General features: G+C 46.6%; 1 protein-coding gene across 1 annotated transcript in view; it reads left to right on the forward strand.

The window, feature by feature from the left end:
* LOC8040841 overlaps window positions 1–3,957 on the forward strand; it is a gene marked incomplete at its 5' end in the record, with an annotated part of 148,899 nt that extends 144,942 nt beyond the window's left edge. Inside the window, 1 exon segment of the mRNA XM_040211286.2 lies at window positions 3,673–3,957. Coding sequence (XP_040067220.2) covers window positions 3,673–3,957 — 285 coding nt within the window.
* Between the last annotated feature and the right edge of the window lie 21,964 nt (window positions 3,958–25,921).

Genomic DNA, 25,921 nt, shown 5'->3' on the forward strand with positions numbered 1-25,921 from the left:
GTTTCAGGAGCGTCGTTGCAATGCGTGGCGTCGGGAAAGTGGGATCGCTCCAGCCTACTTGGGGTCTCTTTACTTTGGTCGTCTTCGGCAACTTCATCTCCAGGCGTTGCCGCACTTTGTTTTCCCGGCGACGCAGGGGGGTCGGGGGGCGGACAAGCTTCTTGGGCGGGACCGACGAAGTGGCGATGCCAGACGTCGAGAGAATGATGAATGGGATCGTCCGGGAAGGACCCTGCATTGAGTACGGTGGACGGCGCAAGTGCTCCTCGATGTCCCCTGGTCGTTCTTCCAGGCGGGGCCGAGGGTCGTTCGCCGCAAACCCTCTTAGCCTCATCTGTCGGAAGCTGCACCGCCGGTACACCTGGCCGGCATTCCCGCAGTGGTAGCATATATTGTGTCGGTCGGCGGTTGGCCACAAGTCGGTCTTCCGGGGTTCATGGGGCTCCTGGCAGGGGTACTGGTCCTGGTCGTCGTAGCTTCGGTCGTACGGTGGCGCAGGAGACTGATGTGGGGTCGGCGGGACATAGGCACGGGGCGGGGGGGGGGGGGGGGGGGGGCGGTGGCTTTTGGTTTATTGCGGCGTAAGTTAGCGTGGGTTCTTGGGCGGTGCGCGCTGATGGGAACCTGTGGTTGGATGGCTCTTTTAACTTCTTCTGCACGACCTCGGCGATGGAGAGCGAAGCTGCTGGTCGGTCAGCGGCTGCTTACAGCTTTCGGAATTCTTCCCGAACGATTTCACAGATGATCTGCGGAAGGTTGTCCACACCGACGATGTCCAGGTCAAGTCGCGATTGTGCGACAGTTGACGTAACAAAGGTGCCGACGAGTCGGAGGTAGTTTCTTGCCCGGGCCGACAGTGCACGCTAAATGTTTGTCGCTTCTGCTACAAAGTCGTCAACAGTTTTCGGGGTGTGTCGGACAATACCGCCGAAGATTTCACTCTTAACGCCACTCATTATGGCGCGCAGCTTCTGCTCCTCGGTGGCCTAAGGTTCAGCGTGGGAACTCAGGCGCGGGACATCAACCACGATGCTGGTAATGCTTTCGTTTGGTGCTTGAATTCCTGTCCAGAGAAAGTCTTCGGCCCGTTGTCTACGCTGCTGATTCGTGAATTTCTCCTTCATTCCGGCGATACAGGTGCCCCCGACGTAATTGAAGCCTCGTGGGTCTCAGACCACTGCCCGCAGTGCCCTTCAAAGTGAAGTAGAGATTTTGGAGACGCTGCTTTGCGGTCCATTCATTATGGATGGCTAAGTGTTCATAGTGTTGAATGAAGCCAGTCCTCCACATCCTCGTGGGCCTCGTCGTGGAAGGTCGTCGGGGCTTCTCGGGCGACGGGCGGGTGGACGACAGGTGTAGCGGTCTCGGTCTGCGTCGACTGGCTGTTCATCGTCCGTGTTGTTGACAGCTTGAACTAGGCAGGGAGCGTAAAACATTCGGCGCGTAGAACATTTAAATATCGGTGAGACCACAAGGTTCTCGAAATAACGAGAACGCTAAATTGAAAAAAATAAATAAAATACGCGTCCACTTACAGGAATCAAACCTGGGACCTCCGTGCGAAGGCCAAGCCTGGTAATTCTTTTTCCACGCACGCACTCGCCCGGCGACGCTGGGGGCGATATCATATCGGTGAATATCAATAAAACTAATGGGCTTTCGGAATTCCAATAAAAATGTGATACTAGTACCAAGCAAATATCTTCACTTCCACGAACGTGAACAAATTTGTAGTCGTAGATCATTGTTATAAGAACTGACCGTGAAATATTTAGAAGTTTCCTTCATCACCATGTCACGTGGAATAAACAGTAACAATGCATTACAAAAAAAAAAGAAAAACTGCGAGTAGTATCACCGTATCTTTAATAATTAAGATATAGATGTGGTGTGAATTCAAAACAGACTATTTTCGTGTCATTAGAAGACTCAATTTTGTGGTATATAATAACTCTATATGGGAATAGACTATTTTGGTGTCATTAGAAGAGTCCATTTTGTGGTATATATATAATTACTCTATATGGGAATTGTTCAGGGGATCGGTAGAATTACAAAACACTTTGAAATAACGTTTGTTGTGGCTCACTTTACGACGGCTAATAACTTGAAAAAAAGAAATATGATTGCTCTGGACGGTCTGGACATACTTTTATTCAAGTGATTTTTTTAAGTAAGTTGCACTAACATTTACTATCGACATAATTTTCATGTCCATGTACAAGAGGAAAAAAAAGACATTTCCGGCATACAGAACGGTTTATGATTTCTCAAATATTTACTAATTACGGTCTGAAAGAAACACGGCACTACACACCCTCCTTGTTTAACACTTCACCAGAGTATTTAATTTATTATCTATTAGATAGATAAAAAAACAACGTACGCGAATAGATTTATGTGTTAGCACAACAATCATTGTTATTTCATAATATTCATTATGTTATATTAATAATATAAATATCTTTCTGTAAACAGTATTGTATAGATGCACGGCTACTCGTTGTCTGCCTGGTCCCAGATAAAATCATTTTTGATTTCGTGTGCCGATACTTTTCTATATGTATGCTATGTACAGTAACGTTATTGTTATAAGTATTAAAATGCTAACTATTGTTCTTATCAAATACGTCTGATAACACTGACATCTCTCTCGACACACCGCTGTTCGTGTGAATGCTAGAGTCGGAAAGGAAGTCCCGCTGGTTCAGCCGATCACTGTTGTCACGCGCTTCCCTCCCCGAAAGCATCACCCGTGTGAATACCCGTTAAGCCACATCTGCTCGAAGTGTAGAATGTTCAACTACTGCAATAGCAACTACGTACATAATACCACTGATATTAACATTTATCCAAACCTCTTAATTTGATGCGTAGTTGTAAAACTGTCATTGCATTTTCTTTCACTAGAAACATATTTGCATTTATTTATTCTGGCACTCGTTGGGTCACCTTCGCTGTTCGTTAGGTTCCTTCGATATCTGCTTGTCTGACGTCAATTTTGCTTGCAGAAAAAGAGAGAACGTCAAATTAATATTCTTGACAATATTCATTAAAACAGTGGGCAGGTCAATAAGTCTACGTTGTTTTCGAAATATTTTGTACCTTAAATTTTATTTTATAAAAATTTCAATTAGCTATTAGAAAAAAAGTGGACATATTTTCTTTTTCTTTTTTTCAGAAGAGCTCCGTGCACGCGCAGGCTATCCTCACGCAGCGGGAAAAGCTAGGAGTAGGTTTTACGCCAGAAAGGAGAGTTGCGGACTGAATTTCCCCCTGCCTCCTTCGTAACTCGCAGAGGTGACGGAGAGGTAGCACAACTGCCTTTCCAGACGCTAATCACACTTCGAGATTTTACCGCATGGTGTCGTCCTTAGGTGAAAGATGTCTTGGTTGCCTCGGTGCCAGCGCCGTTTCCAGGCTGGAGACACGCAGTGACCATAGCTAAGGGGCCAATTCGACCCAATGGGGCCACATGTCCTGGTGCTTTCAATGCCTGGACCTAAATTGCGTGTGTAAGAGCTGCATTTGACAAAATTTGTTGAACATTGACCCTAGATGCTGCCGTCACGAGCAGCCAAAAGATACACCCAATATGATGGGCGTCTTCACCCTGGACAAAGATGTCCATTATTGCTGTCAATGTCACAGTAAAAGGTAGCGTCTCTGCAGGTGAACGGGCAGGGCTGGTGCCAGATCCTCGTCTTCCTGTCGTCAGCCTTCAGCTGCTGCTCGGTCTGGCTGACGGTGGGCTTCACGGCAGAACGCTTCGTGGCCGTCCGATACCCGATGTGGAGGTTTCAGTTGGGCGTCACCAAGTTCCGCCCCAAGACCGCCATCATAGCGACCGCCGTGTGCAGCTTCGCCTTCAACGCCCACCTCCTAGTCTTCGTCGGTGTGCGGCAGGTGCAAGGAGGCTTCCAAGAATGCGGACTCAATCCGGAGTACGAGGAGTAAGTTGGAAACAGCTCGATCACTTTACCACGTAAAATTCTACCGCTCCGCAAAAATCCAACGGCCTTGGCGCGGGCACGTTTTCCGTCGCTGGAACGACTAAATGCGCCAGAGCCACGGAGATTTTTCCTTTGAATTGGAAGGAGTGGATTGCACATTTGTTTGGTCGTGTGGAGGGACCAAGAGACCGGGACATTGCCGCCTGCTCCGATTGGCTAGCGGCGCGGAGCTGACCAATCGCAGCAGGCAACTGAGCCCGATCGAAAAGACCCTCAGACATTTTCGATGACCCATCAAACTTTCTTGGTGGCCCATAAGAACTTTTTGATGAATCATCGAACGTTCTTGGAGGCTCATAAAACCTTCTTGATGATCCCACATACCTTATCTGACGTCCCAAACCAAAACTCAAACCGGAAAAAAAAAAAAAAGAAAAAAAACATTTCCGTTACGGTTACGTTTACCGCTTCCTGTTGTTAACGGTTTCGTTTCGGTTTTTTACGGTTTCGGTTACCGGTTACACGTTCCTAAAAACTGGTTTATTTTGGTTTTTCTAATAATTCGTTTATTTGAAATACTGGACAGCCGTTCTATAATAGACGGTTAAAGTAGTCCCAGATATCCAACAACGTGAAATTCAAGGAACTTAGAAACGTCTTAATACTCCTAATTGGTCAAAAGCTCCAACACTTGTTCACTACATCTCCTAACATTATATAGTTTGATACCCGAGCATACATGTTACTTCCGCTACTCGGAAATCATTGCATTCTATATAATAAGAATTAAAATAAACACTCCTCCTCTGTTGTTCGGCAGCGTTTATAAACAACCCTTAGAATGTTCCCACAGAATGCTGAAAGGACCACTCGCACCGTATCGTCACTATAGTTTATTTCAACCTAGTACATGCAGACGAGTCTTCGTACAGACTGAAAGAAGGAACAGAAGTATAGCCATTCTCTTGTAGAATACTGCTAAGTGGAACAGAGAAATAAAATTGAGAGCTGGGCTAGTTGGTGAAAGTCAAACATCTTATAAATGCAGTAGCCAAAAACAAGGAAGACTAAGCAGAGGAACGCACAACCTAGTAACAGCACAGAAAGCTGTAAAAATATGTCATGTGTTGTTCGTTTCTTTCCCTAGTCTTCGTTGTTGTGCCATGTTCCAAGGACATTTTCGGCACTCCAACAAGCCGGAAAGAAAACGCGAACAAGAAACTCGAGACTTGAGGACAAGGAGAAGAGACGTACAGCTGCAACGGAAAAAGAGTAGCACAAGTGACCGATGACCGGAGCGGCAAAATCACGACACGCGGCGCTCTTGTTCCCAAGCGTGCCGATAGCGAGAGTGCCAGTCACGTTGCATGTCTCAACGCGGGGGTGGCCGGCAGAAATTTGAGAGATAATATAGCTGTTAAAATGAGGGCTTTAGGATGGGCTGTTTTTTGCCGGCCACCCCCCCCCCCCCCCCCCCCCCCCCCCCGTTGAGACATGGAACGTGACTGGCACTCTCGCTATCGGCGCGCTCGGGAACAATAGCGCCGCGTGTCGCGATTTTGCCGCTCCTGTCGTCGGTCACTTGTGCTACTCTTCTTCCGTTGCAGCTGTACACCTCCTACGTTGAAGACGTCCCACGTCCTTGCGCTCCGCCGTCGCGTCAACTCCGAAATGCAAAAGAGTGAGCGCGTACGTAACCTCCTGAAGGGAATCGCGGAGCCGGCCTTCAATTTTTTTCTGGTCCGAAAGCCCTAATCGATAGCTGACATCACACCTGTTTGCCAACACCTCGATGAAATGCGGACCAGCGGTCGCGACAGCGAATACATTCGTCTCTGCACTCTCGTAGAATCCGTTGTCTTGCTGCGTCAGTGGCAATCCTCTCCCTCGGCACCGCGCGAAATGCCTCGAGGTCTGCTCACTATTTTTTTTTCAATGAGCCAATAAGATCTCGTGCCATTCTGACATCGCCGCCATAACTGTGCAAGAAGTGGACGAAATTGACTCCACAGTCATCGGCAGCCTAATGAATGCCGCAGTGGTTTATTGCGTTTGCGTGTTTTGCGTCGGGATTCTTCTATCAGCCTTCAAATAGGCTAATGCCATAGAATAATTTAATGCGCAGCTTTAAATGGACGATCCAAACTCACCAGGCCCTTCATGTTCCAAGCTGTCAGCGACAACTCCGTATGAGCGGTAAAATGTATAATGGCCGTAAGATAAAGAAGTGGACACTCTTTCCCAACTATATGGCTGCCGCCACGTTGTGCATAAGTATTACATTAGATTTTATACTTCGTGCGCTTCCTAACGTATAACACAACGCCAAAACGCCTTGGCGACAGTGATGATCAACTATTAAACGGGTGCCCTTGGCCGAATAAATATGCACGTTTCGAGCTCAGCGTATTCCGAAGAATATTCCGCAGTATACTTTATATGCAAACAAACATGAAAAGTGTAACGTGGTCTCAGTCGACGTTGATAAAAGCAAACCTTTACCTGTCCATAATCGCATGCCAGGAATGATAAAAATGATCCATCAGCAATTAAATAGTCCCACGCAGCACCGAGACTTAAAACGTTTCTGTAAAGGGCCAGTCTTTAACGTTGGAGCGCCAAAACCTGATGAAACTTATTTCCTCTTGTGTGATATGCATCATTACCAAGTAAATAAATCAGTCGAAAAGGGTCTTGTTAATTTGTACCTCTGGTTATGAGCAGTGTCTTGTGAGGTCTTTTATTTTACTTATCTCCTCTTTTTAGGGGTTTGTTCATTGCAATACCGACAAAATGCCACTGTTGCTTTTGTACTTCGCTGTGTCAATCTATCGGAAATATGTTGAGGGAGCTGAATTCATTCATAAGTCTAGAAGCCATGCTAATACAAAGGTGTGGTATATATTTCATTTGCCCCTAAGTTGGTACTGTGGTGGGATGCTATGCGCTCTCCGGATCAATCAACCCGCTCTTTTTCGTGGCCTGACGCCACTCTATGCGCCAGGGCACGGTCGAGAGCTCGAGGAGGTGACGAAAAATAGAGGCATGACCGGTCCATCGAGCACGCATAACTTCTAGCGGAGTGTCAGCATAGGGAAGAACTGAGTGTAGCATACGCTAGGAATTGCGGCACTTGCGGGCGGGTGCTGAACGTATGCTTCAAAGTGGCGTCGCGAGCTCCCACTGTAGTCATGTACAAGTTAAGAATGCGCCAAAAGCTGCACTCTTACCCTCGTTACCTTCAGGCAATGTTCCTCCGCAATGTGCATGTAGCCCGCTGCCGAGGCGCAAATCGCGGTGACATCTGTCGGGGTTGCCACGTACCACTCATCCGCTAAAAAAAAAAAAAAAAAAAAAAAAAAACAAGTTAAACGCGAAAAAAAATCTCTATCCGAACAGGCGCAGCAATGTCAAATAAAATTATGATCATTATTCAAACTAAAATCGTGTAACGGACCCAGCCATCGCCATTCCCCGCGCCGTTGGCCGCTCCGGCGTTTTTATCCTGGACAAGCCCACCCGTCCCATAACTGCCATCTCTGGTTGATCCACTGAGAAATTCATTACCGCAGCAAATATATGCTGGTGTTTAAGTAGGGGCATTCTTAAAGTGACCGTGAACTTATTTTTTACCTTCCTTTTCTTAGCATTCATCTAAGTTTCCGGGATAACAGGGCCAGTTTTTCCGCCAGTCGTCGTTCGTTTTTTTTATCTTAGGAGTAGTGAGTGGCACAGGTAGAGCGGGGAATGTGTTCGGCGCTAGACGATCGTGGTGGCGGACTCTCCTCTCATCGCTCACGAGCCGATCGAGTCTGCTGTTCGCTTGACATTAAATGGGTCATGAAGCGATATCCGCCTGGAATTTCCATGACTTTGTAGGGGCGTACTGGTCCTAGTCTAGCCCAAGTGTACACAAAAACCGCCATTAATTCTGAGGCTTCTTTGTCGCGATGAAATTGAGAGAATGAAAAGGGAACTCTTTCTCTCAGTCTTGACTTCACAAAGTTTGATGACATTATTGTGGGATCGAAACCACGCGCCTGACGAGAGTCAAGCGTGGCTCATGGATTAGACAAGACAACTGCGTGAGCACTTGACTTCTGCTCCTAACAATCAGTGTCGCGGCGGACACTTGGGTAGTGGCTCGTGTCCAACCACTGCGGTGATAAGAATAGCCGCAATCTAACAAGGCCTGAAACTGAGCGAATGTTTTCTATTTTGCAACCCCAGCGCGTGGGTGTGATTAACGTTGACGGCATAGGATAGACACAAGGCCACCTAGCCGCTTGTATAGCTCCGAGTTGAGGGGATGAAGAATAATAATATTTCTCAATTTTTCGTAGCGACGGCCATTGCCTGAACAGAAAACAAAAACAAAAAAATACAACGATGGCAAGTTGTTTTAGTTATGAACCTTAGGTTAGGGAGTTATTCTAAGTAGTATTTAGCGTAAGTAGAAAAATCGTTCCATTGCTCCTTTGAGCACAAATAAACGCGGTATGGATTACACATGAATTATCTGGTACGTACATTTTATTTTTCTAGTAGGTCCTCTTGGTTCCTTCTGGTGGCAGAAATGTCACGTGTCAAACTGCGCTGTGTTGTGAGAAAATGTGCGTTGCGGTGGCCGAGTATGTTAACGCACCGAAACCGGAGCACGTGTAGCGCAAGCTCGCGTGCTCTGGCGAACCCAGAATCCCTGGGCTCGCTCCCCACCCGTTCTCGTTTCGATCTGATTGAAACTCCTACCGGCGTGCGGTTGTGTATCACTACTGCCGACTGCGTGGTGCACGTTAAAGACCCCAGTCTAGCACCGAACCAGCACAGGCTAACCTCCACATCTATGAGGGTAACAATGTCGCCGTACTCCGGCCATGGCCTCCGAGATTGTTGATACGTAAATAGAACGAGTTCAGGGCCACAGCAACATTACGAAGGTAAACTTTGTGCGCTCGGCAAAAAACGACATACAAAATAATATGGTATGCCAAAGCTAGGGCACGAGCGGTGTTGCATTTCAAGTCGAGTCTAAACCGCTAGAGCACGGCGGCTTGGCACGCTTTCGTTTCAGTTTTGAGTGAGCCCTCTCGAATCATCTGCTGCAAGGTTAGGAGCAGCTCTGATGTTACGTTATTTTTAATGCCGCCCCCTTTTTTTGCGTTGTTTTGAAAGACGAGACTTCAGACAGCAAGATGATGTAAATCAGTAAATTGCTTTCCGCAGGTTCTACTTGGGTCAGAGTGCACACACATGGCTTCTCGTGTCGTCATGAGAAAACCTTATTTGGTAACTCCGGTCAAAAACGAAACAAAAAGAAATGCCTGATATCGCTTTAGTGCACGACATATCATCACAGCCGAAATAGTACGTCAAAGTAAAGCCGCGTTCTCCACCAAAACCCATTTTAAAGATGCGACCAGCTGATCTTCACCGGTGGCAAGCGGGTTAGCTTTCAGTGAAGCAACACTGTGATATTTATATAACTACACACAATTTGAAGTATTCGTCTGCGGTTTAAGGTGCGGGCTGCGCGCGGCGCATTCTGAGTACATTGCCATGTTTGAGACCCTGACAGCAGGCGTCCCAGTTTCATTGCAAAGACTGTGAAGCGATGTCATCGTCGTCGAGCGATTTTAGCGGATCGCTGCCGTTAAGCAGTTATTCTTTAGGTTTAAGCGGACGTGAAGCAGTTCGGTGTGAGCAGTAGGTAACCATTTTTCGGCACGGACACGTTCGCTCGGCTGCCCGCAGATCTTGTCCGCAGCTGCAAGCTGTGGCTGTGGGTAGAAATGACGGACATTCATGAGTATCTGAGTGTGAAGACAAGTTTTCTCACCCGAAAGATTTCAAGTCCCTGGATGTCCACAATTGTTTAACCAGCGGCTGGGTCCAGGAGCCGTCACTGAAACGCGTGAGCGCGAACAGTGTGGCCGTCGTCTCACAGGTGAGCCGGATTTGGGGCGTTTGTAAAATTTTGGTGCCCGCGTACACCTCTCGCCTTATTTACTCCTGGGAGCAGTAGGAAAGTAGGCTAAATAATGTTTAAACAGAGAAGCTTACTCGGCCTCTGGCTACTTGTGGCTTTACAGTAGAGAGCCAGTTGGGCTCTTTAACGAGCTGCACGGGATGGAATGGATTCACGCGGATGTCATTTTTACGCGAGGTCGGATGCGTTGTCAAGATGAGACACCACGTCTCCACCGTCTATTTTCTGTTGTTGCACCACATATTACGTAACCAAAGCACAGTTTATGTACGCTGGTGAATCACTCGCAAAGTCTTTTGAGCCCACAACTGGGGGTCTGACATTTGTGGAGGATGACGGGGAAGTGAGTTGGGGCCGTCAGTTTGACGTCAGAGCGTTGTACGCCGAACTGAAGTTTTGAGGTGTAATATATGTGGGAAGGGTGTAATGGCTACACGCCTCTTTTAAGAGTGTGGAAGTACGCGTCAGGTCGCGTGACAAACAATCTTGCACGGATGGCAGCAACAACTGGTCGCCTGCACATGTGCGGAACCCATAGGCTCACCGCATCAGCAACCTGGACTCTGCGTCAGCGACAACAAAAAAAGTCGCCTCGACGCAATCGGTGACTTCACTCCACTGCAAGGACATATACCTAAAAGTGCACCAGCTGCCAGCGAGAAGGAGTGGAAAACCTTTTTTGGCTCCTTCCTTGCAGCAGGCCACCACGTATCGCTATCACAGGCCCGAGGTACAGTGACCTGTGCATACCTACAGTAAAACAAACAGATGGAGGAGGCTTGTGACGGCTCTACTACCACAGAACATCGATGATGACTCAGCCATGGTTGACCAAACACTTCAATGGGCTTGCTAAACAGCTTTCTATCAGTGACAGTGTATGTGGGGTGGTGAAAAAAAAACAGGCCAAGCGTCGTCATAACTTTGCCTTTCGCACAGAGCACGAGGCGTGACTGCGTCAGTTTTGAAATATGTGGCCCTCCCAAACTTGTGAACGCCTGCTGCAACTCTCCTGAATATTGTTTGTTACCAAAGGAACAAGAGCTGAATGTCCCTGCAGTTGAGGATGGTACAAAAAATAACCAAAAGCATTCACAAAATATAAGTCCTCGTTACAAGCCGCACAGAGCGATGAAAGATTTCAGGAAGCCAGAGAGTTTATCTGCAAAAACACTTGTTCCTTGTACCAACCCCCGACCTGCTAGTTGAGTGCAGTGGTTGTGGGCAAGCAGAGCTTTAGCTCAATATTCGTGGACCATACGGGACGCGAGCGTGAAATACCTTTACAAAAAACCGTAGGGAGCGGGTGTCGAAATCGGCAGAGCCCCATTGCTTTTACTGCTACTTCCAGGTGCAGGGGCAAATGCTTGATTGCAATGTCCCCTGCGCAATTTTTTTTTTCTTTTGAAAGAAAAACAAGCAAACACCGTCGACCGAGTTGCAAGGAACGAAGTCTTCATCTCTTGAAAAGTAAAAGCCGCACAAGAATTTATTAAAGTGCGGCTGCCTGAACTGGCGGCCAAATGGTTCACCCGGCAGAAGAAGAATCAGCGAGTGCAAACAGCCACTGTCAGCGATAGCGACGAGACAACCTACTGCGTGTGCAACGGCCCTGATGAAGGACCAATGATTGCGTGCGACGGCAAGAACTTCTCCATAATGTTGTTCCACTTCTCGTGTGTCGGATTGAAACGTGCACCAAAAGGAAAAACAGTGGTTCTGCAAAGCGTGCCCCAAAAGGCGTACAAAGAGAAAGAAGACTTAGTTGAAGCGCGTAGCAAAAGAGACAGCAGTAATTTTCCTGGAACACAAGATAATCCGGAATAAAAGATGGGTAATGATAGTCACAACAAATTCAACTTCATTGCATTCGTCTGATTTTTATGCGTAATTTTTTTAGAGCTCACACAGATATTGCTGCACAAAATCCACGTCGATGATTTTTAAGAAAGATGCACAGGCTTTGCTGCAGAAAAGTAATATGCATGATCATTATAAATATATAGAAAGCATAGCACTCAATTAACATGACAAGTAAATCACATTACCGGGCAAGTGTGACAGCACTATACTTGTTAGGTCCCCAGTTGGCGGGTCTCCATCAATAAAAAAGAACGAAACGTTCTTTATATACATCGGTGAAAACAAAAAAAAAATGCAGAGGTTAATAAAACAAAGATAATTACACGTTATACCATGCGGGCAAAATTATGATCCAGAGAAAGGTGAAAATGGCATTGTCAATTCCTCCGTACTGGCAACACCATGAAGCGGTAGCTTGCTAGTCTCACCGCATGCTTTGTCATGCTCGGTTTGCAAGGGGCACATGTCACCGTTCAATTGCGCTGCAAGTAAAGAATGGTTCATGACGGCATGTTAGCCTTTTATACTTTGTGACTGACAGTTGTGCGGCCCAAGCAAATACATCCTGTCTTCCAGAAGAGGCGGTAAAAACAATGCGCATGGCTTTGATTGAAAACTTGGGTTAAAAGTTGAGGATAATCCTTTACAAGTTTGAGGCGTTTACTGGTTCACCGACGTCGTTTGTTTGGATAACACAATGACAGTCGTATGGGACATAGGGTGGTTTCAGCATAACTCGGCGGACTGCTGAGACTAATATGGCTCTGGCAAATCATTCTGAGTGCCGAAGTAAAGAATATAAAAACGTACGGAGGGCATTCCTCCTATGATCTATAGATCCAATTCATTTCATTTTTATTGGCTTTACGTCTGAGGTGACTAACGGCGGGAGCGGACAGAGGCATATTATTTTTATTTTTTCTTCTCTGGCCTCAAGTCAAATCTGTAATGTGTGGTTATGTGCCTCTTTCATGTTCCACAGTGATTGTGCACAAAATAGGGAGAGGTCAGGCTAAATGGTAAAAATAATGAACAAATATATATCTAAAAAGAAGGAAAGAAGGTGAAACAGAAGATTTAGCTGAAAAGAAACAAAAAAAAAAAACGAATTTAAAGTCTTAAATACAGTTCCAGGTAGAAAAGCAATCGTCTCACGTCGCCGTGGAGGTATTGTTGGTGACTGCAGGCGGACTTCCCTTTGGTCCTCGGCTGTCGGCCACTCTTGTTCCCAATTAATTTTCTCGCGTTTGTATTCGGGGACAAGAGAAGAGCTTGACTGTTTGCTTGGGTGAGGCCTGTCGTCGCGGTGTACTCGCTTCGGGACGGAGCTGAAATCGAACCGTCTCGTGAAGCAAAAATATGTCGCTCACACCCATCAAATCCTTTTCTTCTTGTTCCTTTCTTTGTTTTCTTTAAACCTTGACATCTTCGCTTTGTCACTCTAATACGCCTCGCAAGTGGGCTCATTTTCGTCTTCTGCGCATGAGAAAGGAAGTAGCGGTGACGTCAGAACGCCGAGCCCTGATCGGCTGATCACGACCCCCTATCTGAGCGTCGTCTGCTCCTTTGCAACGTCATCTGCTCGCAACGTCGTCTGCGTCTGTCTTACCTTTCCTTCGACTTTCGGAAATCGAGCGAGCTCGACTTCGCCTTTCAGAGAGGGCAGACGAAATAACTCGACCGGTACGTTGTTTTTGTCTAACAACTAGCAGACGCGCATCAAAGAGGGAAGTCAAAGGACTTACTAGCGAGGTGTCCCGAGGCGCCGAGGTTTGTTTGCTAAGAACCGAGAGTGAGCGTGTTAGTGTCCGCAAGTTCCCTCCCAAATACGTTTTCCCTTCCTCCGTGTGCGGCGAGAGTCCTCACTCTTTAACGGCGTCGGCGGGTTGGCGCAGTTAACGTCGTCTGCCTTACGTCTGGTAGTCAAAGCGATGGCTGCTTTACCTTTCCTGCGTCTGTCGGAGATTCACCGCTTTTTTACCGGCGAGAGTCACCGTTGCCTCAGAAAACAAGATGAGAAGAGGAAGCGATTGACCTCTTAATCTAAAATTGAGGTCAGCGACCAAAGTACAAGACGGAAAGGGTTCACAAGGGTCGCGCGGGCATATTCCTTCAGCACGCCAGCCGGTCGTGTGCAGACGGTCGCCGAGTCGGAGTGCCTGCCAGGCCTATTAGCCCCGAGAGGGAACACAAGCGTCGCTGCGGTCGCCGCGCCCTGATTGGATGAGGTCTACCGTGATGACAGGGGGAGGACTCCGCTCCGCGATCTCGCATCGGCTCGCTTCCCAGCACCGGTTTCCTGGTTTGGCGTTGTGTGCCGCAAACTCTTCGAGAAGCTGGACTTCGTTTACCCGGTGTACAAGACGTTGAGTTAGGCGGATATTGATGTGGTTCCGTACATTTTATAAGCCTGCTTGTCCCTTTTGTCTTTAAAATTGGGTTACAAATCCCGAAAACTATCGTTGGAGGCAGTTCAGCCGATGAACCTCCCCGTCCGTCCACACGACACAAGGCAATCTTGCGAGGGGTCGGTGCAGCGGTGGCGCAAGTGTTTCAGACTCTGGAATTCTGTTCCTTGCATGTTCATGACTTAGGACGATATTACATCCCGCTTTAAAGGCATTTGAAGTGGCATTTATATCATGGGCCTTTGGGTGGTCGGCAAACTAGCTCGCGACCCCGATTCTGCGCTGCCACTCTGCATGCGCTGGTTCGCAGATGTATTAAAGGCCCTGCGTCTGATTATCCTTGAAGTGCTCGTAGAACTGGGTTATTTTACATAAATATAGTTTTTCGTGAATTAATTATACAGTTTATACACGTATGCAAGCATATTTTTTAGAAGATGCACAATTACTGGAAATTCGTTTGTATGGTAGCAGCAAAAACGGCCGAATTGCCTCGAGTTGCCTGTATGATATGTATTGAACTGCCCAAAATTTGCACAGAAATAGTGCCGTAATTTGAATTTTATACTTTTTGCTGACATTATTTATTACAGCCTTGGCTGTTCGGAAAATACACCGTTTAGTCTGAATTGTCATTTCCAATTAAAAGAAACACTGCTGCAGGTCTCCAAAAGCTTCCTCAGCCTTCAAACTCTCTACAGCTGGACTCTCTGACAACTGAGGAAAGCAGGAGTAAAAGCACGCATTCGAACGTCTGTCCAATGGTAGATGCAGCACTAGTAGCAGAAAATGTGGAACCTGTGAAGGGCGATAGTCTGCGTTAGAAAACATTCTCATATTTCTGCTTCAGGACCATTCGATTTAAGTAAAATCTCAATTTTTGGGGTTTAAGAAACTAATAACGAGCTAGATACCTTCGCTCACGTTTGTTATACATTACTTGAGGGTTGATATAAACAAGTCCACAGATACCACGCGTGTAGTTCGTTGAAATAATATCAGAATCCAGCAAAGGTCGAATGCGAGCAATGTATATATTAAATGTTCCGTTTCTTTTTTTTTTTTTTTTACTTTGCCCCTGCACTTGGGTTGTCTCAATTGTGATTCTCTCCTCATGTCCCAGACTGTATTTAGCATGTTGCTCGAGCAGCATGCAGCTTTTCTGCTTCGGCGGTTTTGTTTAAAAACAAAGATACAAAAAAATAGTATACATAACCTTCCAATTCATTCAGACCATCAGCAGCATTTATTGTGCGAGATCTAAATCTATAGTGATGCTCTTGCAATTGTGGCCATATTTCTTTATTTTCATATACCAGCTGTGGTTCATGCGTTACCTGCCCTGTCAACCATGCTTAAAAGGTTGATTGAAGTTTCGCCTGTAGCTACAGGCCATATCTCAATAAAGCCACATGTAAAAATTTACACTTCTTACGAAAAAGACGCCAAAACAAAATTAAATAGAAACGAGCGCGCCGACACCTAGCGTCGTCACAACCTCCACAGCGCGAGCGGGGCGAGTCGGGGAAAAATTCTCTCCTCGCCGTGACGTCACCCCGGTTCGCCGTAAGGGGGCGCCACGCGAACTTCTCGGGGCTATATTGCCGAGCTCGCTTGGTCGTTGTCGGTGGAATCGTGGCCGTTGGAGCTTTTCCCTGGTGTTTGTGGATCCAGCGTTCTTGTTCGTCGTGGTCTGTTTCAAGTACTTCTTACTTTTTTCTTGCTGCTTGAAGTCGGGACGCGTGAGAAGCCCACGTCGAAAAATAAACGTCCGTTGGTCGTCGCGACCGCGACGCTGTCGGCCATGCTGATTTGATCGTAAGAAGTGCGTAAGACAGCTTCGGGGCTGTCGTAGGATTTTGTCGTAACCTGCGCAAAACTTACAAAACTTACATTTCGTGAATACGAATTTGTTCTCAAGTTTTGTCTTACACATATTTTTGTCTTAAGATCGTTTTATGAACCTGGCCTCTGGCCATTGCACTTTTGAAAGACGCAGGAAACGTAAGACAGACGCAGACGACGTTGCGAGCAGACGACGTTGCAAAGGAGCAGAAGACGCTCAGATAGGGGGTCGCGATCAGCCAATCAGGGCTCGGCGTTCTGACGTGACCGCTACCCCTCCGCAAGAAGCTGACGAACTTGCCCTCCGCACAGGCTTCGAGGACTGCAGCTCTTGCCTTGTCCCATCTTTTGTCGACGTAAGGAGCTGCCTGGATGGCTCAAAGGCAACATGCTGGCCTACAGATACCCATTGGCGGGTTGAAGTCCTGGCTGAACTGCCCGCAATTAGACGCAGCTTAATTGCAGAGAACACGCTGTGCGACTGAGATTTCGGTTGCACGTGTAAAGAGAGAGTGGCGCACCGACGGACGAGGAGGGGGGGGGGGGGAGTTTTAAAAGTTCAATCCCTACCCCCCCCCCCCCCCCCAAAACCAGAGCCCTGTTTTTTTTTGTTGTTTTTTTTTGGCGGGAAGGCTGCTGGGGTGAGAGAAGAAAAGACATTTCTGTTTGAGGGGTTGGAACCTTCCGGAATTCAGAGTGCTCACTTCACTCGCTAACATCATCGGAGTGTTGGAAATATCTTAGAACATGCTATACATAATTGCGGCTAGTCAGCATACATTCGTAGTACATTTTTCTTAGTACTGAAAGCTAATCAGAAGATGGGGGGCTCGGAACAAATATTCTCAGATTCGAGATATAAAAAAAAAACACGATTACCCACGATCGCAGTGAAAATAACGTACTACAGGGTGAATTCATTGAATAAAAATATAGGCTCCCTCAAGTGAAAAAAAAAACAAAAAAAAAAACAACTGAAGTTGGAAGTGTCAATTGAAACATTGGGCCATGATGGCGCTTTTAAAAAAACCAAAATCAGGTGTAGTTAAGCGTAAGCAACACTTGTTAAGATAATCTCTTAGTTTGCCAAAATAAACACATCAGGGACACAACAATCGTTTGTTGTTTACAAGCAAATGATCGAAGTATATAAAATGTCGATTTTTTTCTATGGCACTTTACTAAGTGATTCAATCATTCCATAATATTTCTAAACAAATGTACCACCTTATTATATATTTACCTATTTACATCCAACTTAAAAACTAAAATTGACGCTCAGCTTAATAGTCTGGCTGCCTTCAGAATTTCCCTGGATATTCTATGGGCTTCATTTTAATTCAATTAATGTTTATCTAATAAATCTACACTTGAGACCGGCTAATGAGCAACAAGTGAGTGACGTTTTTAAATGTTATCTTAACAAGTGTTGCGGGGACAAATAAGCGAGTGCGGTGAAACCGCCAAGTATTTTGTTTTATTTAATAATTTAAAACATTGTTTAGATATTAGTTCTTACTCAATAAAATGTCGCTTAAGGTTCTAGATTTCGATTAAATTCTGATAAAAGTCACCTATCATCTGTGTTGTTACTTTTCGTCGCGAGTCATCCACAGCCTGAATGTATTTCATTTCAACTTTGATTCCTTACCCATGACAAGTAATAACCCCTAAAAACTATACAAAACGGGCAGGCAGAAATTGCAAGTTTGACTGCATGATCACGTATATATTTGATAAGGATTTTAAGTGTTTAAATTCAATGAGGATACAGCGGGAGCTGTCAAAAGGTGCGGGGATCGCCGAAGCAATTTTGCGGTATCCATAAAGCTCTCAGACGCTAGATCTTTCGAAAACAGCTACAACTGGATGCTAGCACGGCTCGATATTCAGAAGCCCGGCCCGGCCCGCGACGCCAATTTTCACGGTCCCCAGTTTGTTTGAATCCCGGACAAAAGCTGACCGGACAAAAGCTCACCAAACAGAAGCTCACCGGACAAATGCTCACCCATTTTGTCACAGACCCGGACAAAAGCTCACCAGAAGAAAGTTTAATGTTGGTCTTAAGGCGAGTGCGTACAACTTAGGTGCTTGCCTGCGACACTAAAATGCAACGATAAATTTAATCTGACAGCCGCATGGTTTGTTGATTAAAGTAGAAACAAGTTTATTTATCGATTGGTTAGAAGCGAATGCCTTTTCCTACTAGCTCCAGCAGTATTGGTAGAGCTTGGTGCACCTCTTCGGGTTCAAAAACTCCGGTTCAAGAGGTTTCTTGGGCGATACACAAGGGTGCTCCGACATACCTTGGATGTTAAGTCAAGCAAGCTTGATCTTAATCAGCTCCAATCAGTTTCGTTTATCCTAATTTTGGTCCCGAAAGTTGCTTCTCTGCCAGTTATGGCTTATCTGTCGACACCTTTGCATAAGATGGAGTACCAGGTCTCCTAAAAGTGGTGCGATGTCCATCGCGTCCGCACGTTATCCAAGCCCTTGTTTTGCCCGGGTAGCGAAAAAAAAGAGGTGAGGTTTTGTCCGGGTTCGAAAAAACGGGCGAGCTTTTGTCCGGTGAGCTTTTGTCCGGTGGTCTTCTGTCCGGTGGTCTTCTGTCCGGTGATCTTCTGTCGGTGATCTTCTGTCCGGTGAGCTTCTGTCCGGTGAGCTTCTGGCCGGTAAGCTTTTGTCCGGTGAGCTTTTTTTTTTTTTTTTTTTTTTTCGGAGGGGGGGACATGTACTTGCGCATCGATAAGGACCAAAAAAAAACTAAATCGCAAGCGACAGTAAACAAAACCATGTGCCAATGTCGGAAAGGAAGGGAAACGTCGCGTTGGGTTAAAACTTCCAACGAAAGACCGGCAAAGTTCTAAATTGCCCGCCCACGCCGTGTACAACAAAAAATAAAATATGTAAAAAAAAAAGGACGCCATCATTTGTTGGGGGTCTGCGAAAAATTCTTAAGGGCAAGCACCCCTAAGGGGAACCTCATTACCCCTAATTACCCCTCATTACCGCAGGCACTCGTTCGTTCATATGGTGTAGTCCTTCAGGGGTGGGCATTGTGCAGGCGCGTATGTTTTCGTGTTGATGTGAAGAAGCGGCAGTACACCTCCGGGTTGCCGGTGACGAAAGTGAATTACAAGGAAAATTAAAAAAAAACAAAAAAAAAACAGATAATAAGATTTTTTTTTTCTCTTTCGCTATTTCTATTTTTCTTTCTCTCTCTCTCGCTCACACATCTGGAAATGAATGCCGCGCCGCTGGCACTGCTCTGAAAGACCATTCAGCGCACGCATCCCGAATCGTACGAACGGACGCACTTGGGTTCAGAGTTTTTGTCTCCTCTAGTGCGATCTCTCCCCTGATCCCCTAACAAACTTCTAACATCAATGCTGTTGATAAATAATAATAATAATGATGGTTGACATGGGCCGCCTTAGGCCGGCACGCACTTTAGAAGTCGTAAAAAGTGGGAATCTTTACTGCGCGTGTGGTTTGAATTAGAGAAAGCTGCATCCAGTCCGCCAGCACATCTCCGTACTTAGTAAAACATATAAAATAGCGCAAAAAAGACAAGGACAAGAAGTATACAGGACAGGCGTTAAAGTAGACTCAAGTAAGCTTAGTATGCCTCTGCGCTCAATAATACTCTTATCACGGGCACGTCCGCCGTTTGGTTTTTAAATAAATTCGACACTGCCCTGTGGGCATATTCCTTTCAAGAACTTCGCCGTAATGGGGTGTTTATGTTGGAACCACTTTGCTGCTCGAACGACAAGAGAAGTTCGTCGGTTGACAAACACATCAAAACAGTCAAGGATCACCTTCAATTTTGACCCGAACTTCTCAATAAAAGCCATAAGCATAGTTTTACCACCTTCTGTTTAGAGGGCCACCTGATAAATGAACTGAAACAAGGCGTGAAGTTGGGCTAGCTGGTTCATTATGCAAACTTGGAAACAGCGCAAAAAGAAAAGGGACAAGAACGAGAACGTTCTGTTCGTTTACTTCTCGTTCTTGTCCCTTGTCTTTTTTGCACTGTTTCAAAGTTTGCACTGATAAATGAATTTAGGTGATCGCAGGTAATTTATAGCCACGTATTCCATAATCGCAAAATTCTTGCCTGCGACAAGGAGAACCGACGAGAGGGGTCTAGCTCGTGAGAATTCAGTCGCAGCCGGACCAGAAACATCATCATCTCCTCAAATTTCTCAAGCACATTGTGGGTCGTGTGCATCACATGTCCACTCACTATTCGTAAATCGTCAACAAGTGAGATAAAGAAAAAAAAAAGCCAGACCCTTCAAGAGGAAACTTTCTCATCCTGCCCCAGCAGGGCCTCTTTGGTGAACCTGTAGGATCCCAGGGATTTTTTGCTGTGGCCCAGCTCTTTGCTGAGGCGGGACACCTCGTCCTCGAGGAACTGTATGTCCGATCCTCCAAGGCTTGTCTGACATGATGCGCGTGCACACGAGAGGGTCCAATTTATCGCGTACTTCCAACAAAATAGTTAATAAAACATAAAAATCGCAAACAAAAAATTAAAGTAGTTTTCTAATCCCTGTAGTGCCGAATTAGACCGCAGCTCTAGAGGAGGAGGAGGAGCTGAGGGGACGGAGGTGAGGGTATGCGCCCCTCTCCAACCCTTTTCCTCTCTTTCTCCCCTACCATTTAGAGGGAACTTTTCGCACCATTTCCCGTTCAGCGGAAAAAAATTACCTGCTAAAATTAACGGGAAAGTTTCTCGCTAAGTTTAGAGGGGTCTTTTTTTTCAATAAATTTAGCGGGGATTTTTTTCGCTAAATTCCGCGAAATTTAGCGGGAAATTTTTCCGATAAATTCAGCGAGGAATTGTTTCCGCTAAGTTTAGCGGAAACAATTTCTTCCTCCGCTCCTCCTCCTTCTTCCTTGTGGCCATCATAAGTTCACTCGTGACTAAACATGCGACGTGATTATGGGAAACGTCCCATGATGCAACGCGTGGTTACGATTACGCCGATGGCTGCGCCGACGGCGACGCCGACGCGACGCCGACACCGCTCAAGCCGAAAATGGGCGCAAAAAAGCTGCGCTCTAAAAATAGCGCAAGGAGACGGTAGGAAGAAGACAAGGAGAGGAAAGAGTGCTACTAACAACTGACTTTTTAATATCTACCAAAAAAGAGAATGATGAAATTCGCAGGGTTTCTTTGTTTACATTTTAGGACACCAAAAAGAGGCATTTAGACATTTTCTAGAAAAACAATCGGAAAGTAGAAAAATAGGGAAGGGAAGATCTACCTCTCAATGTGCTGAGTTGTATTTAGTCCCTACTTGGGAGCAACACAGGGCTGAGGAACCGGAGCAGGTGCAGCGACAGTCACAGAAGCAAGGATAAGAGGATCTAGGAAATAATCACTAAAAATTACACATCTTCCGGACATACAGGAAGCAGATAAACTCCAGTCCTACGTTGCTTCATTGTGGCGTGTTTTTGCTGGCGGCGACGGCTCAGCCGATCATAGCGACTCGAGTCGGGTCTGTTCAGCGTGCGTGTGTACCCGAGACGCTGGCTGGGTGCCCGGTTGGGATTGCCTTCATCAAACGAATTTCCTGCTGCACCAGCACGAATCAGTTAAGAAGAACCATGGGGTAGCGCAATGGGTGTTTGATTCTTTTTACTTCAGCAGTGAAAAGAAGAGTTGATAGAAACGAACTCATGCACAGATATTTCTTTCGATGCCGGTTTTCCGTCGCTCCTCCGTTAAGCTCACATTCAAGTTTCTTGAGCATGTTTCTTTGTAATGATTGAACTTTCACCGCAACTAGGCCTAAAGTATGATCCATATATGAGCGATTCTTCCAGGTAAAGCGACGCCACACACTCTAAGAAAAAATGGAGGAAAAAAGTAGCAACGGCGCGTCTTCCTCCCTTCTACTGACGCGCCCCCAAGCGGACACGAGAAGAAGGGAGGACGAGACGTTTTCCTCCTTCTCCAGGCAGACGGCAGAAAGCTTTCGCCCTCCTGACTCATCTTCTTTCGGTTTCGTTTTTCGAGCACGTCGCGCACGTTGTTTAATAAATTAATGTTGAGTTGATTAAAATTCAGTGGCAGCGAAGGCCGCCTGTAATTCCGTCTTCTAGTCCAAACGTACAGAACATTTCGGTTGCATTGACGTTTTTATCACGAATTTTATCAAGGGAGCAAACGAAGCCGCTAGAAACAGCGAAGTTCCGGAGCAGTGCCAGCAGCGCCATGTACACTGGGGGATGGCCGTCTCCGGATTGCGGCACTCGCACGGCACGGAACTACAGTTACTACAGTAGCGAAACCACGCGGAACTGTGTCGACGTTTTCGACGTTATGGAAACCGCAGGAACTGCGTCCAAGACAGGCAGGTTTTGTTGCCGGCTGCCTGGGTGCCTTCCGTCCTGAGTTCGGTTCTGTTTTCCGATGCGGAGTGCAACCGGCGTTCAACGTGGTTACGTGGTTCTGTATTTGTGCATGTCAGCAACATAGCTGCAACGTCGTGATGGCAGTGTTGTGGGTTGTGAAAAGAAGACCGGAATTATCGCCGATGTGACCGTGTCTTCGCGTATCAGTGGTGTAACAAGATGAGATCGTAAACTGTCGGGCATTGCATGGTGCCGTTGGTCGGGCCGTGATCAGAGGGGGCGGGGTGTCGCAGGTTGACGTTCCGCTTTACATTAAAAAGTTTAATACCACTTGAGGGATTACGTGCAATTGATCAACGTGCGGATGGCCATGTTAGAACGCTGGTCTGAACTGTAGAAGCTCCTATCGCTATCGCACAGTGGCCAATGTGACTGCGGGAATTGTCTCGACCCCGAGAGCGATTGCGCTCTGGGGCAAGGACTGGACAGTACGAAATCGTGACGGAAAGTACGTGTATTTATAGTATGGAATTTTGGCATTAACAAAACAATAGTAGGTAAAATCGAAAAAAAAAAGAAAAAAAAGCTACCCTTTATTTTGCTGTTTAAATATACTATGGTTCCTGGAGAAACTGCCCTCCAAGTGGCGCGCTGGGATGAGCGCTAGAAGTTTTCGGGCTCGCCACGGCGTAGCTCCGTACACTTAACACCTGCCGCAAGTCGCGGCTTTGACTGCATTCAAGTTGATCGAAAAGCGATTTCTTGGCCCGTGAAGCATCACTTCCAGCTGAGTGAATATCCGCTCTACAGAGATTAATTCAAGACGGCATTTGTAGCTTTGCGCGAACATCACAAATAGAGAAACCAATAGGAATACAGGCTACGGCGTGCCGTGTGGGGAAACAAACTCATGGCTTCGAACCGCATTGGAGCGGCTTGATTTATTGGCTTTCAAATAATTACGGCATGATCGAGCGTTTACTTTTTAATAAGAGATTAACCCCCTGAGCCGTTCAAAATACACTCAGAGGTATGAGATTGCTGGGAAAAAATCAACATGCTGGGAATATTTTTTATTGCTTAGGGAGTCACCGAAAAGTTCCGTACGTTCAAAATGACCAGTATAAACGACGGAAACGCAGAACACGGGTGTAGTGTTCGGGTCAGTGTGGTGTTCCATTGTGTTGACATTTGTGTGTGCCGTGTATGTGCTCCATGTATGTTCACCTGATGCTTGTAATAAGCGTAGTCTGTGCATACTGTGTATATTGGAGGATCCCCAAGCGCAGTGGTGGCCTAAGAAGAGCAAATTAGTTTTGTAGAACATGAATTAGGCGGTACCTAGCGCCACCTAGCTTAGCTACTTGCAATTCCTCTGCTTGACCCCGCCATCTGGTGGCTAGCGACTTAACTTTTCACGCCACGCGATAAACAGCGGCTTCGGGTTTGTTCTTTCGAGAGCGGCTTTTGGTTTCGCGGATTGAGTTTGCCCTTCTCTGTGATATGCGGTTGACGAAGGAATTGTGACTCGAGGAACACCAAAGGTAAGACGCAAAGTGCGCGAAGTAACTGGGTATCGGCTGTCTCCGTTTAACATCGCAGTGCTGTCGACGAGAAGACTGAGTAACTGCTTTCGAAACGCAAGTTTTTGTACCTGTGGGGGGAATCTGGCTTCGGAAATAAACACAGTTTGCAGAAAGCTCGTGTTACGCTTTTATTTGCTGCTGCTCTCGTCCCGTACAAGAGACGTAGCGTCCTCGTCAAGCCTTATTGGGCTCGATTTGCTCGATTCGGGACCGCCATATTAATATGCAAGCGACGGAGGAACTTTGCTCCCTTGCTTCAGGGGCGAACGTTTCTCCCTTTCTAAAGGAACATAGGTTACAAGACCGTTCCTCCCCTAAGGGAGGACTATCCATACCCTTTTTTCTAAGAGTGCAGGACCCGTTGGCGCTCGGTCCGCCCAAACCACATGCCTTAGAAGTTTTGTGGAAATCTCACCGCTAATGTCGGACGAAAGCGAACGGTGCCGACACTTTTCCGATGCGAGGTGCCTTGAACACACTCGTTACTTGTCGACGTCTTTGTCGAGGTCTTTACGATTGGTGCGCGCAAGCGAGTTACGTTGCCTTCTCTCCAGAGAGCGACCGTGATTTCTCGCACTCTTCTGTTCGGACTCTTAAAGAAACAGAAGTCCGCAAGCTTGCTTTCCTTAAACATTTTGTCTCAAAACTTCGAGATTGGGAAGAGTCGGGACGGACAAGAACAAGGTCTAAAACACGGCTGAAAGTTATTCGACAGCAAAAAGGCTTTTCAAATCCTACCAAAACACTACAGACGAGAAAAAGGCAAATGGGGAAACCCGTGCCACAAGCAGTGCACCTTTTTGCTTCTTCAACTGCGACTTGGTGCGGCATCCAACCATCACGCATGACACCATACTGGTGCTGCAAATTCCGGTGTCACCGAAACCTGAAGAACATTCGCGGCGCAGTGCGGCTGGTCTTGATGTGGGCGCGGCTGTCTGCTGTCAGGGACTCAAAGATGGTGATGTACCCAAAAAGCACTGCGCGCAATCCGCACATCAGCCGTAGGAGAATACTCGCTAGATCGAGAAAAAATTATACCTCGTAATTTAGGGAAGCCGACTGAGCTGAAAGCAGTGGTAATCCGAAATTCGAAAATATTTACTACAGTTGCCCTTCAACCTCGGTTAGACATTTCATATTGCTCGCTTTAAATATCATCAAGCTTCTATGCAGTACGGCGATACTTGCCCAGTGTCGTGCCTGTGCCCGACGGAATTCGGTTCTAATATGGGCCAAATGTCCAGTTTTGTAGCACGGTCCGATATTCGCCCTGCATTGGTGTTCCGTTGTTTTTCCATCGGCGTTGAATTTGCCCAATATCGTTGGAATACTTTACGGATTAAATGTTCGACTGATTATCGCTGCAATATTGTAAGGGTACTGCACGGATTGGCCCGTGTATCGGCCGGTCGTCGTTTGAGTTTGCTTAGTATGGGCCGTTGCACATTAGTAAAGTTGACATTTGGGCTAGTTGGTAGTCTAACATATTGAGGTATTCAGCGCACAAGCGAATTCCTACCATGCGCTTCGGGCGTCGTGTATAAGATACCTCTTTCGCGTGGCAAGAGCTACATAGGCCAAACGGGCAGATGCCTCAATGACCGCCTCCGGGAGCATGATTACTCCTTGAAGGCTACAGTGGGCGGAAATCTTCCTCTCCATTGCAGGGAATGCACATGCAGACCATTATTCCGTGAGACCAACATCTTGGAAAAGAACAAACACAAATTGACCCGCGAGGTATTGGAGGCCTTCTACATCCTTCGTGAGGACAGGAGCTGTATTAGCGTTGAATCCGTTACGCTAACAAACAAGGAAAGAAAATTCCTTGAACAAACAATGAAGGGCCCGCACGAGCCTGGATGAACTAGCCGCTATTATTCGCGGGGCTGTGGCAGGTGCACG

This window comes from Ixodes scapularis, unplaced genomic scaffold (assembly GCF_016920785.2).
Source record: "Ixodes scapularis isolate PalLabHiFi unplaced genomic scaffold, ASM1692078v2 PGA_scaffold4__175_contigs__length_147842914, whole genome shotgun sequence".
NCBI lineage: Eukaryota > Metazoa > Arthropoda > Arachnida > Ixodida > Ixodidae > Ixodes > Ixodes scapularis.